The sequence below is a fragment of the Rhipicephalus microplus genome, chromosome X (assembly GCF_043290135.1).
Source record: "Rhipicephalus microplus isolate Deutch F79 chromosome X, USDA_Rmic, whole genome shotgun sequence".
NCBI lineage: Eukaryota > Metazoa > Arthropoda > Arachnida > Ixodida > Ixodidae > Rhipicephalus > Rhipicephalus microplus.
Window position 1 is genome coordinate 222649804 of NC_134710.1, and position 19072 is coordinate 222668875.

At 45.3% G+C, this 19072-nt stretch overlaps 1 protein-coding gene across 1 annotated transcript in view; it reads right to left on the minus strand.

Annotated features, from left to right (window-relative positions):
- Positions 1–15509, minus strand: part of alpha-Man-Ib (alpha-Mannosidase class I b) — a 122695-nt gene extending 107186 nt beyond the window's left edge. The window contains exon 1 of the mRNA XM_037435677.2: positions 15062–15509. Coding sequence (XP_037291574.1) covers positions 15062–15202 — 141 coding nt within the window. The 5' untranslated portion in view covers positions 15203–15509. The remainder of the gene's footprint in view (positions 1–15061) is intronic.
- Between the last annotated feature and the right edge of the window lie 3563 nt (positions 15510–19072).

Below are 19072 nucleotides of genomic sequence, written 5' to 3' on the forward strand. Positions count from 1 at the left end.
CAATGACCAAGATTGTAATGTGCCTGGAATAGAATGTACATTCGTATTAGAAGGTGTTTTGTGCTTGCCTCTCTGTAAGGATGCACTTGTAAACATAACATTCATTGGTATATTCGTATTCCAGAATCAGGCCCGTAGCCAGGGAATGGGGGTTACGGTGAAAAAAGTAATGAAAATAGGTGTTTTCTAAAACAATTTCTGGCTACGGGCCTGGCCGGAGTCTACCATGCATAATTATGGATTCTTGTTTGTTTGTTGTAGTTCTTTTTATGTTTGAGTTCCAATGTAGAAAAAACCCACTCCTGGCAAACCCCAATTGGGATGCAGTATGTGAAAATAAATAAATAAACACCAGCACCCGTATAGAATTACTCAACAGCTATAAAAGTGCAGATTCAAAAACGTTTGATGCTAGTCTTACATCAAAGATCAAGCTGATAAAAAAAAGCTTATTTTATATTAAAAATCAAATGCAGCATCAATTTTTCTTTATATCAGCAACTTATACCAAGTGCGACTGACAGCAACTGCACTGATTTATTTTTTTATTTATTAATGCCACAACTCGTGTCGCAGAAATTCCGCTGTCGGCACCGTTGATTGTGAGCAAAAAATCGAGAAAGAAGCAAATAAAATAAAGAATAAAATTTTTGGTCCCATTGAGGATCGAACCCGGGCCGTCCGCATGGCAAGCAGGTGTCCTAACGCAAAGCCATGATGTTACTTGCAACGCCTTCGGAAAAAAACACTACATAAATTCCATGTAGTGGAAGGAGTCCCCTGGAAGGGGCCCAGCAACACTTTTTGAGCATAATCAGAAAATGCTGCCGATCGGTAGTAAGGGCTCCCGACAACATGCGAGTCAAATATTATAGCACAGCACGTGGCCTGGAATTCACAATAAATTATCGAAGTCAGCTAAAAATTGCTTTCTTTTCTCTCGAAAAATCACGCAATAAGTCCAAAAATCCCTCGTAGTAAGCCCATCTATCAGCAATTGGCTGATTTTAACATAGTGCACTAGGTCGTTACAGAGATCGCCGAAGGAGGCCGTCACTTGTCCACGCGTGCGCGCGCTATCGCACTAAAAAAGCCACGTATTCCAAAAAAAAAAAGAAAAAAGTGCTCAAGGTCACAGGGCGCGCGTGACGTTTTTTGTTTGCCCCTACATGCTAAGCTTCCAGCGCTTTTGTCGGGATGAGAGAAGAGAAAATACGATAGCAGCGTGTGACAAATCTTCGTAATTCACTCGTACTGGACCGATTTTAAAAATTTTTGCGGCATTGAATTTGTGAGGCAATACACTTTTCCAGTGAATTGATTCCATGATAATGTGAAAGTAACGTGCAAGAGAGGACGTGAAACGTACATGCTCGCCCCACATGTCATTTAAACATGTTGTGCTCCGCATTACAACATTTTTGTGAGCTTGTGCAGTTTTCACAGTAACGCCGTGTGTTTGCTGTTAGCTACGATTTTGAGCAGCAGTAAAATCGCATAAGCCTTTGGTACTGCCACACAAGTGTATGACATATGTAAAAATGGGTGCGATTGCATGCACATGGTACACGCATCCTGGCATTTGCTCTTCTGGCTCTCCTAAGGTCTACGCACTTCCCTGCCTTGTGTTATAATTTTTAAGGTTTCAACCTGAGGTTCCTTACTGTGATCTAAATGCATGGTTCATGAATATTTACCATCAGAATGTGGTCTCTGCAGCCAGGAGCACTCATGAGCTCATCAGAACAGCACAACAGCTATTGAACTACTGCGGTGGGTTTTTACAAATTTTCACAGACAATCATGTGTCTGTGGTACCAGCACATTAGGAGTACCTAGAGCTTGAAGTCTGCTTCTGCTCAAAAACGTTCCAGGAAGGCCCTCAACCCTGTCGTTCTTGTATGTATAGGGGGGTGTGAATGTGTGCATCTACAAATGATTGCCAAGCAAGAGGGGGCCAGGCCCTTCTTCAAAAGGTTACTGACAGAATTTTGAGGCATCACACAAAGGACATTTACGTTATCATTGGCATGCAGTGTTAGCACTCTCCACATACTGGAGCCGGGAAACAGGCATACAATATATTTTGGTTGGATAATAACGTTTTCATCGGCCGGCATCTGCAATCTAGCCCCATTGAATAATAAAAAATCATGAAGAGTCAACACAGTTTGCTGGTTTTGCGACATTTTGCTAGTTTTGCGACAGTTTGCTGGTTTTGCGAACTCTGCATGCTATTCTGAATACGGTTGAAATCACTGTTGCAGCTATTAGACAATATTTCACTCATTGTTCAAGAGCACCATGTGCAACTGACAGCCAAAGACATAGGAGCTGCTATTACATTACGAGTAGCTATACCCATAGGGTGGTTTCCTAAAATTAACTAGAGGGGACTCTGACGCTGCAATCGTTCAGCAACCATGGCAATGATGGGTAGTGCATGGATTTGCCTAGTCTTCGTACTTGTAGGAGGCGAATAACACTTTTGGCTTCGTTTACTGCTGTGTTTCAATGTTATTTTGAAGGAAAGAACGACCCTTTTGAACTTTGTGACCCGATTTGAAATGGTAAGCCTAAAAGATTAAGGTGGGAAAGCGCAATCAAGACAGAACAGCTCCAAGCCACACGAGCACACAGGGAGCCAGAAGTGCGAATATTAGACAAATCTGTGTACTACCCACCATTCCCATGCCCGCTGAAGCGCCGTGCATTGCAGCTCCCACAGACCAGCGCCAAAGTTCCCTCTAGTGTATATTTAGGAAACTCCATGGCTATACCCACATGGCTTAGATATATGTCAGAACAAGTCACTATAAAAATGTCACTATAAAAATGCCACTGTTTTTTTAAGGTAGTGGTATTAAAAAAATTGTCAATAAATTCTGAGGCACCACAATACTCTTTCTAGGGTTATTGCCCCAGTGATTTTATTCAGAGCAGAATATGTAAGTTTTTAAAATTATTTTCAGTACTCCTTTAAAGATGTCCCCTCTCACTTCCCAAGCATGGTTATTTATTTGTGGGTTGTACAGAATGATTGTCACTGACAGTTTTAGCATGGGTCAAGGTATGCGTCTCTCTAATCATACGGTGGTTTTGGATGTTAAATCCCACATATCATGGGTCAAAGTACCAACATCAAAAAATCCTTGTTTTAATCATGCAAGCAATTACAACATCAGTGTTCATCAAGGATCAACACGTAGTGGCGATCACTAGGATTCTTTGTGGTGGAAATGAAAACATCAAACATTGACTTGTGACTGGTTAAAAGTAACACTAGAAGCATTCACAGCATTACATTAAAAACAGGGATATTATTCGGTTTACTTTTTTCTACCACATTTTTTACTTGACTACCCAACAAGTGTGGTATAGTAACAAAAAGACCACTAAATCTAAAAACATGGCAGAGGCGCTGACTGCTGTTTCTGCCTCAGGTTTTTGATCACAGGGTTGCTAGGTATGGCTACTTTTTTAGGCTGGTGGCTACAGAAAAAAAACGTCTTAGCCATTTGGCTGCTTGTTCCCTCTATTTGAACAAAAAAATCTTGCGACATTGCAGCCACTGGTGCTCGAGTATGTGGTGTCAAAACATGGCAACCGAAGCGGGTTCCTGCTCACAAAAGTAAATTTGGCTTTTGCCTTAAACCAAAACAAAAATTTCTCAGTGGCTTAGCTTGGCTATGCCAAGATATAAATAGCGTGAGTCAAGTCCAACCGGCACTTTCACCAAGTTTTACCGTATAGTCAGTCAATCAGCAAGCCTCGACGTCATCGACGACGTTTTGTTGCTGCTGCTGAGATGGTCAGGCACATTGCTCAGCCTCCTAGCAATGCCACTTTGCTAGATGTTCGTCCCTTAGCTCGGTGTCTCCACAGCATGTTTAGCCTTCTTCTGTATGATCTTCCTACACTCAATCACTGATTGCCAGGCAACTACTTGAAGATCAGATGAGTTAAGCTTCTCCTGTCTTCTGTGTCGCTAAGCAGCAATTTCGCTATCCTTCTCTATGGCTATACCATACTGGCAAAGACCCTGCTATATGTGCTTAATGTCGCAGCAAATGCAACCAAAGAAGAAGAGAGCAGCGTGGCTTATGGTGCATGAGCCACAGTATAATCAGAATGCATATGCCGCGGCTTTGTCGTCAGTCCTCTGGAATTTGCAGACAGAAGAGACGCGTGCGGCGACTGAAACTCTGCCGCGCCAGCTCTGCTTAGTGCGACGTCATTGCTCCTTGCTCGTGCGTAGCACAGATCTTCAGGAGACGCACGAAACTGCTCCAACTCGGGCAGCGTAGCTCACTCTACAAGATTTTTGGACACATGGCCGAAACTCTCAGAGAAAAACTGCTGCGTGGGGCCTGATTTTACAAGTCACCTACTGCTGAACGTGACCTTAAACTACAAATGGAAATGAACCGGACAATTGAAAGCACTCTGTGTTTAAGCACTCTTCACTAATTGATTTTAGAAATTGAACATCCGCCTGTCTGAGTTATCTCTTATCTTAGTTATGAACTGCCCCCCCACCCACCTTCATGCAGACATATTAACTGCCCAAATTTTGTCAAAACGTGACAAACTTAGAAAGCAGCTAAAAATTATGGTTCAATCACAGCTGCATTCTGGATTGTTGCCGAAAGACTAGTACTTGTGGCCCTTCAAAAACAAAAAAATTGTCACACAATACGCGTCATCTTGCACAAAGTGCTTTAATCTTATGCTTTAGAGTGATTCCACGAGAGATCGACACGGGTCCAAAAGTTGATAGTTTAGATTTCATTGAGTATATTATATTTCGTGCACCTCTCACGAGGTAGCCCGAAAGTCATCTTCGTTTTATGATTAACGGCATAAATTATGAGAAAAAAACATCAAACTTCACCAACACGGAGGCACCAATTTTGTCACCTGTCATTTTCGAAAATTGCAGATGCTATAAAAAGAAAAATATTTTCGTTTAAAGGAAGATATTTTTTACCTGAAATGCATGTCTAATGAAGAATGAATTCATGCAGTTTCAAGTTTGTAGACCTTAAGAAAATAGCTTTTAAAAATGTCTAATTTTGTGACAGTTTACTTGCGCAAATGCAAACAGAGCGAATGCAAAACTGAAGTATAGTACGTTAAAATGAATTTCACAATGTTCTTGTCGATAAAATTACAGGAGGCGTAATCTTTGTCTCTACTTTGAACTATACGATCTAAAGCATTACCTCCGAGATGCGGCGCACAGCAATTCATGTTTTTGGACAGTTTTTTGTGCATTTGTGAGCGTCTTTTGGTGCCAGTCGACGCATAAAACTGCACGGACTACATCGATACCAAGTATTTCACTGTGGGTGAGCTTTTTGACCTTTTTTCGAGACTCTTCTGGTTGCCCATCTGCTCAGCTGAGTACGCTAAGCTGAGGCTACGACGGAGCGGCCCCCGGCCCTTCTCGGAAGGGTGTTCCAGCACTCTACGCACGGAATGTCTTTGCAAGTCTCTGTCGATGGGTAGGATATCACTCCCGATGATCTTCAATATTCTGGATGGTCTGTGGCTACCACTAAACGTAAACTTCGTGGGACGCATACCCCCAGGACCGAGACGCAAGGAAGCGTCTCTATGCACGGCGACGTGTGGCTGCCTCAGCGCTCCCAAGCTGCGGTGAAGTGTCTTACCACTGCTTCTAGACTTCCTCACCTTCCAATAGATCACCATCGAGTCATCGTGAGACCTAGAAATGGCCTGGACATGAGAACTGTGAGTCAAATTAAGTTCGCGAAGTCACTCGCAGTGGCTGCAGCGCTCAGTGAGGAAGAAGTCACGGAAGACGTGGTATGCCCAAATATGATGCAGAACATTGCAGTTATAAGCACTCCGGTGGAGAGGAACGCCAGACCCTCTTCCAAGATAACAGCCATTACTCTAGGTACCGCCAGTTTTGATGTTAGTGCCTACCGAGCTGCCCCAGATAACACCTGCAAAGAAATCATCAGGGGTGTTGACGCGGACATCGGTCAAGAACAACTTTATTCACTTATTGTACACCCAAGGAACCCGACTGCACTCCAAGTGAAAAGAATCAAGAATTCCACCACGGTGATCATCCTCTTTGACGGACTAAAAGTCCCAAATTACGTCATATGTGGAAATAGTTTGGTTCGCTGCACCCTGTATCCTTGACAAACGGATGTCTGTTATGCCTGTGGAAAGCTAGGTCATCGAGCCGACGTTTGTCCCCATCCAAAAGAGGTGGTCTGTAGAGGGTGTGGTATGTCATCTCCTTCGGAGGATCACGTCTGCACCCCAGAATGCAAGTTGTGTGGGGTCCACATCTCACAACAGACAAGACTTGTAAGCATCGTTTTCAAGTGCCCTACATAGTCCGTCGACGAAGACGAGAGCGACGGATGCAATATACAATGGAATTTGCGGAACAAGACACCGACAACATGAACTTCACATATGTTGGAGGAGACTTCTCATCGCTACCAGACGCTGCAGGCGGCCGCGCTACGACTGAACGCCCGAGCAGCAGCTGGCGCCCACCTGACGTAAGCCAACAGCTACAACCACCGCGAGGGCGATCCCGTTCCAGAGGCAGAGCAAGGGGCCGTTCGAGATCCAGAAGACATTCTAGATCCAAGGGCCGTTCTAGCTCACGGGTGCCTACCATCCGCATTGGTGTGCAGCAAGGAAATCAGCACCAGACCTGGGCATCCAAGATCAAGGGCTCCCAAACACAGGTAAAGGGGGGTACCAATCCAGAGCAACACAGATATATACGCGCAGATGCAAAGAGAAAATGCTAATCTCAGGGCCATTGTCGAGCAACTCAGGGCTTTTACAATCTGCCGAGGCTACTCCGGCCCAAAGTAATACCGAAGGTCAGGATCGTGCATAAGGTAGCAACCCGTAGCGTCTCTCAGGAGAGAGCTTTCGAGGGTCCCAACAATGGCGGGACACCTTAACAATTTCGTAATTTAACAGTGGAACTGCTGGGGCTTCCAATCAAAGAAGGCAGCTCTCCAGCAGTATATTGAATCCCAGCCAATTAGACCACATGTTATTATGCTGCAGGAGACGCTTACGGAAACAATGAGCCTGCCAGGCTACACCCATCACATCACGAAACCTTTGGATGGCCGCGGTATCTGCACGTTTGTGTCCAAGAAGTACACTTACATTGAGCACAATTTGCACATGGCAAATAGCAAGATTGAACACTCTCTTTTAGAAATTATACCAAGCAGCAACCTTAAAAATAGCATTTTCATACTCCACATATATAGCTCTCCAAAAGGCAGGCCCCATCGCTTCACCTCATTGTTATCAAAAGCCGTTACGATCGCTAGGAAAGTGGACGCACCCATAGTTATAGCGGGAGATTTCAACGCACCCCATCAAGCTTGGGGCTACCCTCGCACCACTGCCAAGGGAGCCGAGCTCTGGCAAGCGGTATTGGATCTGAATCTTACTTTGGTCACTGACCCCACGTTTTCTACCCGCACTGGAAATTCTTGCTCTAGGGATACTACCCCAGACCTCACCTTTGTCGCAACCACGGGGGAGGTATCATGGTTAAATTTGGGAGAAAACTTGGGGAGCGACCATTGTATTCTGAGTACGACATTACAAATTCAGGCAAAGCCCCCTAAAGCTTTCAAATTCACAGATTGGGACCTCTTCCGTAAGATCAGAGCGGAGAGCGCAGAGGAGATTAATGACTCACCGAATTTCGACAAGTGGCTGTCTCAGCTGGTCGAAGACGTCAAGTCGGCCACCAAAACGATAGAGATTGACCTTCCGGTCAATAAAATGGATAGCAGGCTTGCTCATCTTCTCGAGGCTAAGAGCGCTCTCCTTGCCAGGTGGAAAGCACACCGTATGAATTGAAGACTGCGAAAACGCATCGCAAGTCTTAACCAGAAAATAACGACTCACTGTCAGACGCTGGAAAAACAGCATTGGGACGAGATTTGCAACACGGTGGATGGTCAGATGAAAGTTGGGGGAAAATAGAAGCTCCTCAAACACCTGTTGCAGGAGACCAAGTCTAAATCCAACCAGACGCGCTTGGTAGACCGAATACTGCACTCAGAAAAGAAGGTTAAATCGGACACGGAAATAACGGAGTGTCTGGCACAGAGATACCTCCCTTTGGACACAACCCGGCCTCCTTCTGGCTACGCGCAATACACGGGATCATCAGCCTTCGAATTGGACAAGCCCTTCCAGGAAGCAGAGGTCCGGACCATCTTAAACAATCTCAATGGGAACTCCAACCCAGGCCCGGATGGCATTACAAACAAGACACTACGCAATTTAGACGATGACTCTGTCGCCTATCTCCCCAAAGAAATCAATCCTGTTTGGGAGACGGGGACTTTCCCTGAGCACTGGAAAAGGGCGTCGGTTATTCTCATACCTAAACCTGGCCGGAGTACCAGTTTTAGCAACTTACGTCCCATTTCACTGTCGTCCTGTATAGGCAAGGTCGCCGAGCATGTCGTCAACGATCGAATATCAAAACAAATAGAGAAGACTAACCTGTTCCCATACAACATGGTAGGTTTTAGACCACACCTATCTACTCAGGACCTCATGAAAATGCTGAGGCATCACATAATTGATCAGGAGACGAAAGACGTTAGAGCTATTCTCGGTTAGAGCTATTCTCGGTTTGGATCTTGAAAAGGCCTCTGACAATGTCTCGCACTCCCACATACTTGCCTCCATCTCTTCTCTGAACTTAGGAGCCAACTTTCACAATTTCACCAGCTCGTTCCTCAGGAATAGAAAAGCCACTTTACAGCTTGGGGATCTCAAGTCTGAGCCCTACGATCTCGGTTCCTTCGGCACCCTGCAGGGCTCAGTCGTCTCCCCACTGCTGTTTAACATTGCAATGTGCGGCTTTGCTGCCAAGCTCTCAAACCAAGAAGGCATCAAGTTCGCCATCTTCGCGGACGACATCACCATATGGAGTGTCGGTGGCTCGGAGGGCTCTGTGGAGAGCTCTCTTCAAGAGGCCGTCAACTGTGTTGAAGTCTACATGAATGAAATGGGCCTCAAGCTCTCGCCAGCAAAGTCCGAAGTTCTCTTATATCGACCCACGAGACGGGGACCCAAAACCAAAAACTGGCAACCACTGGCCGACATCGACATTACGCTGCACACGGCATCGGGGCAGCTTATTCCAAGGGTGGACTTCATACGCGTTCTGGGCATGATTATCGAAGCTAATGGACAGAACGGCCGCACGATCGACCGTCTGACTTCCAAGGCGGAAGGGGTCATCCGACTAATCTCACGCATTTCGGTGACACTCTCTTTCGGTGATGAAGTAGTTCTTCTCGGCAGGGGACAAAAGTCGGCTGGCGTAGGCGATGATGCAGTCACGTCCATGCTGACGCTGAGCTAAAACAGCACCAATTCCATGGCAACTCGCGTCAGTACAAACTTCTGTCGGTGCAGTCTGATCGAAGTGGGCTAATATTGGCGTAGTCGTGAGGGCTGCAATGAGCGCCGAAAATACAGCACGTTGAGGTGAATTCCAAGTAAATGGGACGTCTTTTTTAAGAAGCTCGATGAGAGGCCGCGCAATATTGGCAAAATTCCGGATGAAGCGGCGGAAATAGGAGCACAAACCAAGGAAGCTCCGGACATCCTTAGCAGAAGAAGGTACGGAAAATTGAGTCACTGCACGGATTTTGTCCGGGTCGGGCTATACCCCAGATGCATTAACGAGGTGACTAAGCACAGTTATTTCGCGACGGCAGAAACGGCATTTCGAGGAGTTCAGCTGGAGACCAGCGTTGCGGAATACTTGGAGAATACTGGACAGTCGCTCAAGATGGCTCGCAAACGTCAGTGAAAAAGCAGTTATATCATCTAAATAGCACAAGCAAGTAGACCATTTGAAGCAAGTAGACCATTTTAAAGGTGGTCGGCGCATTGCAAAGCCCTAACGGCATTACTTTAAATTGATATCAATCTGCCAACAACCAGACCAAAGGTCAATGGACGAGAAAAACTTTGCGCCATGAAGGCAGTCAAGGGCGTCATCTATTCTTGGTAAGGAGTAAACATCCTTTTTAGTGACTTTGTTGAGATGTGTATAATCAACGCAAAACCACCATGTATTGCCCTTCTTGACAAGCACGACCGGGGATGCCCACGGACTAGATGATTGTTCGACGACGCCTTTGGCGAGCATTTTCTCGACCTCTTTCTAGATGACAAAGCGTTCGGTAGTGGAGACACGGTAAGGGCGGCGATGTATTGGGTTGGCACCGCTGGTGTTGATGTGATGGGTCACAACTCATGTCTGGCCTAAAGGGCGGTTGTCTAGATCGAATATGTCCGCATAGGATGTCAAGAGACGGTGGAGGTCTTGTGCTTCGGAGGGCGAAAGATCTAGCGCTATCATTCTGGCAATGTCAATGCTTGAAAGATTAGGCGCAGTGAGCAAGTTGACGTGAGGAGTAGGTTGCTCAGTTGACAGCTCATAGATATCACACTCTATCAACAACGACATGACGCCTAGGTTAATACCAGCAGGCAGCACGTGCGCGGAGAAACCAAAGTTCAAAAGAGACAAATAGGTCTGGTTGTGGCGTACTCTCACGACGGTGTGCGGGACAGCAATGGAATGCTTTAGCACAATGTCGGTAATGGCTGAAATGACATATTCACCATCGCGCACAGGCGGTTCACACACAAGCTGCACGTAAGTCGCGGCTTGTGGCGGAAGATGCAGGAACTCGGTGGCACAAAGGCGACTTTGAGCATCACGGCAACAGCGGCGTCAAAAGGCTGTTCCAACTGAAGAAGGCCCGTCGAGCAGTCGATAAGAGTGGAGTGTGCAGAAAGAAAGTCGAGACAGAGAATCACGTCATGTGGGCACTGCTCAAGAACGGTGAACAATACGACGGTCTGACGGCCAGCAATACACACGTGAGAGGTGCACATGCCGAGAACGGTAGATGTGCTCCCATTGGCAAGCATTACTGCACACTTAAGAGGAGGCGTGATCACTTTTCGCAGTTTCATACAGAGAGCAGCACTCATGACTGAAATTTGTGCGCCAGTGTCTATGAGGGCTGTAAGAGTTACGTCATCCACCAAAAGGTCCAAAATACTGCGGTGTGTAGGAATCTTCAACAGAGGATTTGCAGACTGGGTCGTTAATGCAGCGTCACCTCCGGGAGCTGCATCGTCTAGTTTCCCGAGGTTGAGGGACCAGGTCATGCAGGGGACCTGGATCGAGGAATCATCGGCGAGAGAGATCGGCGGCCTTGGGGTAATGGTGACCAGCTGAACCTTCGGCCCTGAACGTTAGTAACAGTAGGCTGGGGATCGTACCGAGTAGAAAACGGACGAGAGTTGTCTTCAAAGCGGCACCATGCCCCAGTATTCCCGGATTAATTGGACGTCCAACGATTGCAACAGCAGTGTGCAATGTGTCCGGTGCGAGAGCAGTGAAAGCAGATCGGTCGATCATCCGACGTCTTCCATTCAGCAGGGTTCCGGTAGCGGGAAGGGTAGCGTGAAGGGTACACCGGGATCTGGTTAACCAAAGCCGAACTCTCGGTAGTGCGAACAGTGCAAATAGGTGCGATGCCGGGATTTGCTGTTTCTTGGTGAACGACGGCTTGGATGAGGGAAACCGTGGATGCGTTATCTTGAGGGCCGTTGGAAGCGATGGCTGCAGGAGCCATTGCTTCGAGTTTGCGGCAAACGATCCGGGTGACATTTTCGGATGATTTAGCTTGCGTGAACCTGGGGCAGTCTTCGCAGGTCGAAGTGGTTGCAGTATTAGGCAGACAAGCAAACTGGTAGGTTATGCAACGGTTCTTGGTGTGCTCGAAGCGCTGACATTCCTTCACCACCGTGTCGACGGTGGCGCAAACTTCAACGATCAACAGGTTGAAGGCGTCGTCGGCAATTCCTTTTAATATGTGGGCGATTTTGTCAGTTTCGCTCATGTTCACGTCCACCTTTCGACAGAGGCCCAATACGTCCTGTATATAAGATACATACGATTCCGTCGATGTCTGCACGCGACCTTCCAAGTCTTTCCTCGCGGCCTGCTGTCGCCCAAATGTCGCCTGCTGAACAACTCGACAAGCTTCATTTTGCAGATGTCCCTGCTGGTCAACTTCGGCTCATGCGTCTCATACCAAGTGAGTGCCGTATCCTCCAAGTAAAATAGAACGTTGACCAGCATCAAAGTGGGGTCCCGCTTATAGCATTCGCTCACGCGCTTGTAAAATGCGACCCAATCTTCGACATTCACCTTGTCCTTGCCTGTGCCCGAGAAGGTTCCGGGGTCTCATGGAGGCAGGAGAATCAGAGGAGGCTGCTGCTGCTGCTCTTGTGGGTAGGCCTGTCAAGCCATTGCAGGAAAATGAAGGTGGCGACCACTACGAAGTTTTGTGTTGGTTTGCCAGGAGAGCCAGGTAAACCTACCCAGCACCTCCACCAATAATCTTACAAGTAAACGTATATTTGCGGATATTTACGATGTTTAGATGTGATGGCAATAGCTGACACACTAGCGGACAGGGACCAGTCTCTATCCACTTCGTAGTCTTATCGTCCAAGCAGAGACCCTCTACCGCTTTATGCCCCAATCCCACTACTGCCTTGTGGCACTACCAATATAATCAATAATCAATATAATCAACATTTACCGTAAGATTACATCTGTTGTGGCACCCACACTTCCTCTTAATCAAAATTAAATTGTAGATAACTCTCTTAGTTTACAAAAGGAAAGTATGCAGAAAATTTAGGTAACACCAATCGGTTCCCTAAAACATGTACCCCCAGCCTTAAGAACCAAACTATCTTTCCCATAATATGCTGCATGACTTCATGCAAAAAGAAGCGACATAGGAAAAGAGCAAAGACAAAGAAAAAAAGTGACAATATGGTCAGACTAGTATGTGGCACTTTATCAGCAAAGGTGCCTAAAATTTTTACTATGCTTGCACACTGTAAACAAGCCTAGCTGAACATGTTGCTTTGTGGCGATCGTGCCTTCAAGGTGTAGAACAGCCGCATAGCGTAAAAACAGTCAAAATTTCATCCTTCCTTTCAAGAAAGCCAAACTTCCAGTGAGAGTGAAAAACACACATGCTAATGCCCTAAGCAACAGGCACTGCATAGAACATAATTGATCATGCTCCAATACGAGTGCCCAATGCCACCACTGGAAATGCACTATGAAGGGAAATAAAGAGGCTGAAATGAAAACAGCCGAAGCTCATCTTGTGATATAATGTCCTTCCTCAGCAGTGACACACATGGTATGGCAGAGAAGGTACGCCGCTTACAGATTTGCAAATGCCTCTCTACTGACAATGGTGGCTTTTGTTTTATCATGGCATAGTAATCAGACAGTTCATCGCCCTTTAACTCCTCTAGTAAGAAAACAATTTTAAATAGTATTTTGGTTAAATGTTTCCTACATGGTGCTTTTACAGCTTCCAGTGTAAAACAAAAATTGGAAATACAGCCTTGCAAGGTTCATTTATGAAATGTTATGAGCATACTCTTATGTAGGCCCACTAACAACTTTATCAAAGCAAGAAAGTTTTAAGTGGCATACTAAGAATAACAGGGTACAACATGATAAATTGTGAGTAATTAAAAAAATTAGACATACCATAACCAAACAACGGTCTTGAAAGTGATATCTCGGATGGTGATTTTGTCACAGATGCTTCTCGCAAGAGTACTATTACTTGTGTTTATTTAATTCCTAGTTCTAGCTTAGCAGACTCCCTTACACTAGGCTTAGTGCCTATTTGCTCTTACAACTAGATAATACTAACTTCAGTGAACCTGAACGTTAGATAAACCAAACATTACTTCGAGCTGACTTGAAAATTGCCTTGACGGAAGCCTACTGTCTATTCATATAAGCGAAGTAAAAATATATTTTGAAGATTGTATGAAATATTTCGTTCATTTACAAGCATGGAAGTGAAACTTCTCCTAGACAGAAGGCTTACGTAACAACATAGTAATGTTAAATACAACCAATGTAAGCCTTGAACCACTCATTCATGACCACCAATATAGGTGCATCAGCTCTGGTTGAATATGTTTAGACAGGTATTTAATGTTGTTGTGTTTGAAACAACCAAGCATGCATAGTTTTTTTTTTTTTTTTGTAGCAAAACTGAACAACTTTTTTTCTGGTTCCACTGCTCAGTATTAAACTGAGCTCACAAGTAACGTAGTAAACCAGTCACAAAAGCAATCAATGGAGCAAGCAGCGGCCCATTTCTAGCAGTGTGCTCGTGAGAACCATAATTATTGGTATCCGTAAATAATCAGAATATAAACAAAACTACCATACAACCATAATACTTATTGCCAGTGCATAAAAACAACAACAAAAAACAAGTACGCTTTCTAGAACGACACCGCACGGTTATCTTACCGAAACACCATAAACTACCCACACACACACACACACACACAACACACACACACACGAACTCGATCGTTATCGCACAGCACATTGGCCCGAAGACCAAGCAACTACAAAATCTCCCTAATCATATTTCTGCTTCGCAGCCGCACTGTTATCTCATTGAACGTCGCGAGACCCTTAAAAGTAACAAAAAATTTCTTCCCACAAAAGACTCAATAATTTGATAGAGGACATATATTTGATGTTAATGGAAGAAAAAAAAAAGGGGGGGGGGGGGGAGGCGAGCTTATTGCAGCATCTCAGAGCAAAGTTACTGTGTCTATTCATCGGTCAAATTTGTTTCACGTGGCACGACAGCTTCTGCAATGACGTGAAATGGATAACACAACAGGCGCGGTGCACAATCGTCGATCAGTTAGACCATCTTTCTACTAACAAGTTCGGATGGTGTGTTTCGTAAAGCGCTCCACTTCTTATCGCTCAGATAAAGAAAAAAAATTCCCACGGCAAAATGAAGACTTCACGCGAACAGAATGCAATACTGCGGGAATCATAAGGAGTACGCGTGAAAACAAAGTCATAAGAAAATGATGCACCACAAAACATTGTACGCACCCTCCACAGACTTTTCCTCTGACCCATCCTCCAAGTAAAGCTCTCAGCCCATGACGGCGGGGCACCCGCCAAGTTAATCAGTCCACTTTCAGCGTCACTCGGACGCATGATTCGTTCGGTGGACGTCAGGACGCCGCTCATCGTAGACAGCGATTTTTATGCTGCGACGTTGACGTGCCAGAAGATAACGAAACAGTTTTAAAGCAGACAACTGATCGACACTGCGGCACCTCAGAGGTCTGCCACGTCTGCGGCAGCACAGCAGATACGGCGTCCACGTTGGAGTTGCCACCTAGACCTCGAGAAATACACGCTAATCTGCGCATAGCGCATTTTGTTTGCAAGTCCCAGGATGAGGAACCATGAAGCACACCGAAGTGGCTGATGTATTTTAGAACGACAAACAAGACAAGCCACTGAAGAACTACAGTTACAGTGGCTAGAATAGGGAAGCGTGATGAATGCGCCGGCTAGCGCGTAACGCCTTGAGAGGAAACCGCCAGATGGCGCTGGCACACGCTTGCACGCTTGTTGAAAGAAAATGGGAAACTTTTCTAAGCTGTAGAAGGGATGCATCCATTCTGATCAATGAAAAGATTAGAAGGAAAGGAGCTCAGTGGCTGGCAGAAGTACATAAAGAAGATAGAAAGGCAGCTGCGAAATTTTGGAACCATCTAAACTCCCTAAGAAATGAGACGAGCCTAGAGCAGAGGTTTATAACTACAGCCCAAGGTGCTAGGCTAGAAGGGGACGAAGCTATTGAATATATAAGAACAAGGGCGACAGAAAAATTTCAACAAAGAAGTGCTTTATGCACCACAATAGACAAGGACGAACCAAGTGGTGCAATGGCTCCATTTTCACAACGTGAGTGGGAAAGGGCTGAGAAAAGGGTTCCGAGTAGTACATCAACAGGTCCAGATGGCATTCCAATTATGGTGATAAAGACATTAGGTCCGAAGTCTAAGCAGGCTTTGAGAGAGGCAGTGAGCAAACTAATAATCGATGGTGAAGTTCTCGATGGATGGAAACTTAGCAGGATGAGCATGATCAATAAAGGAAAGGGGGACAATAAAGCTGACATAAACAACTACCGTCCCATAACAGTTACATCAGTGGTCTACAGGCTGGCGATGCAGATTATAAAGGAAAGACTGCAGGCATGGATAGAGGATGAGGGGGTGCTGGGAGAACTGAAGAATGGGTTTCGGAAACACAGGAGGCTGGAAGACAACCTGTTCTCACTGACGCAGTGCATAGAAATAGCAGAAAAAGAACACAGGCCCCTATGGCTAGTGTTTTTGGATATCAAGGGAGCGTACGATATCGTGCTTCAAGAGGAATTGTGGGGAATACTGGACGCACTAGGCGTGGAACATGTAGTCACTAATCTTTTAAAGGATATCTATAAAGGTAACAAGGTAGTTATAAAGTGGGAAAAACAGGTATACAAGCCTGCAGAGGTAAAACGGGGGCTTAGGCAGGGGTGTCCCCTGTCACCCTTATTATTCATGATGTACCTACAAGGATTAGAGGCCAAATTAGAGGGAAGTGGACTGGGCTTCAACCTATCTTTAGTCAAACAAGGAAAACTCATTGATCAGGCACTACCAGCATTAATGTACGCAGATGATATAGTGCTAATGGCTAACAACAAGGAAGATTTGCAGAGATTGATGGACATCTGCGGTAATGAGGGAGATAGGTTAGGCTTCAGATTCAGTAAGGAAAAATCAGCAGTCATGATTTTCAATGATAACGAAGGTAGTGAGCTTAGAATACAGGAGGTCACGCTTGAGATAACAGATAAATACAAATATCTGGGCGTATGGATAAGCAATGGGACGGAGTACCTGAGGGAACACGAAATATACGTGACGACTAAAGGTAACAGGAATGCAACAGTGATGAAAAATAGGGCACTGTGGAATTACAATAGGTATGATGTTGTGAGAGGAATATGGAAAGGGTTCATGGTTCCTGGTCTGACGTTCGGCAATGTGGTCTTGTGCATATGAGATCAGAAGTTCAAGCAAGATTAGAAATTAAGCAACGTGGAATAGGTAGGCTTGCTTTAGGAGCTCACGGGAATACACCAAATAAGGGAGTACAAGGTGATATGGGAGGGACATCATTTGAGGGCAGGGAAGCTAGCAGCAAGATAAAGTTTGAGAAGCGATTGAGAGAAATGGGGGAGGAGCGTCGGGCTAGGAAGGTTTTCAGCTACTTGTACATGAAGAATGTCGATACAAAATGGAGGAAGCGAACCAGGAAATTGACTGGTAAATACTTAGAAAACAGCAGTTGGCCAAACCAAAAAGAACTATCGGTTAAGAAGAAAGTGAAGGAAACGGAGGCTGACATGTGAAGAATGGGCATGATTAAGAAGTCCGCACTAGAGATCTATCGAACTTTTAAGCAGGAAATTGCCAAGGAAAGGATCTATGATAATACTCGGGGTAGTTATCTACTGTTTGAGGCCAGGACGAGAGTACTGCGAACCAAGACATATCGGGCCAAATACGAAGGGGTAGACACGGTATGCAGTGCGTGTGGAGAGGAAGAAGAAACTGCCGAACACTTGATAATGTTCTGTAAAGGGCTTCACCCTGTAGTTCAGGATGATGGCGCTGAGTTTTTCGAAGCACTGGGGTTTAGGGACCGGGAGGGCAAAATAGACTTTAAGCGGGTAGACTTAACTAGAAGGAGGTTATCTGATTGGTGGCTAAAGTCAAGGCACGAGTGAAAATTAAACCCTTCACTACAAAGTAGGAATCCTTAAACTCACTTTTTAAAGAAAAAAATAAATCTAGTTTTTGGTTCATTAAGTATTACGGTTTGGTGACGCTAGCCACCGCCCAATCTAAAGGATACAGCCATATCCATCCACGTCACCTAAGGCGGCGCTGCGCAGAGACGGCAATCAACCACGCGCGGGGGCAACGTGAAACATTTAAAATATATTTTCTTGCTCGTGGATGGCCTCAAGTGGCGACCGAGAAAATATGTTAATTAGCTTCTGAAAAACAGGATGCCTACGCGGCTGCACGACTGAACTGAAATATCGTCAGGTCGACAGGATGCCGAAAGTGAGCGCGTAATGGTACTGAAACATTTTATCGATGAGAAGTGGTAGAAGAGTGGAACGATGAGCTCAGTTGTGAGCCATTGCTTGCAACACTTTTCACGGCGAACCACCATTTTCTCAAGCACTAATGTGTGAATAATTGATTGATATGTGGGGTTTAACGTCCCAAAACCACCATATAATTATGAGAGACGCCGTAGTGGAGGGCTCCAGAAATTCCGACCAGCTGGGTTTTTTAAACTTGCACCAAATTCTGAAACCTGTAAATGAAGCTTCATCACTCAAAGCGTCATAATCACGAGGCGAGAACCACGAGCGGTGTCTGAATGAAATCCTTCAATTTCTGCACACAGGTGATAGAACACATTTCCGAGTAGTGACTCACTATCTGTTTACAACAATGCATTCTTAATAATTTGTTGCACGTCCTTTTTTTTATCCTAAAGAAAAAAGTTTATTAGTTCACATGCGCCCCACAGAACATTGGGCTGCAAGCCTAGGTTATGTGCCTGAGCTTCAGGCATCTTTCTCTTTTCACGGGAAGATGCTCGCTTTTTGTGGAGTACCTTTGTGTAAAAACGCAAATGGGTTAGCAGAAAAAACTTGTTTACTTGATTGGTGAAGCTCGGACCATGTTGTGTGCAGCCCAGTGTTACATTTTTTTTTTTTTTAAGCAGGAAACAAGCTCTTCCAAGCTGTCACTGTGAAGCTCGTTGTAGCTAAAGCACTTTGAAAAAGTGATTTCAGAGGCGTCTACAAATGCGAAGAGCTTCTCCGAAAGGTCTGCCCATGGGCGTCCGCATGAGGGGGCAAAGCGGGCTGGCCACTTGGGAGGGGGCGCTAAATCTGTTCTATCTAGATGAGTGGCGTAAAATCTGCCTCATACACTGATTTAATATAAAGGAGACACCTTGCAATAAACA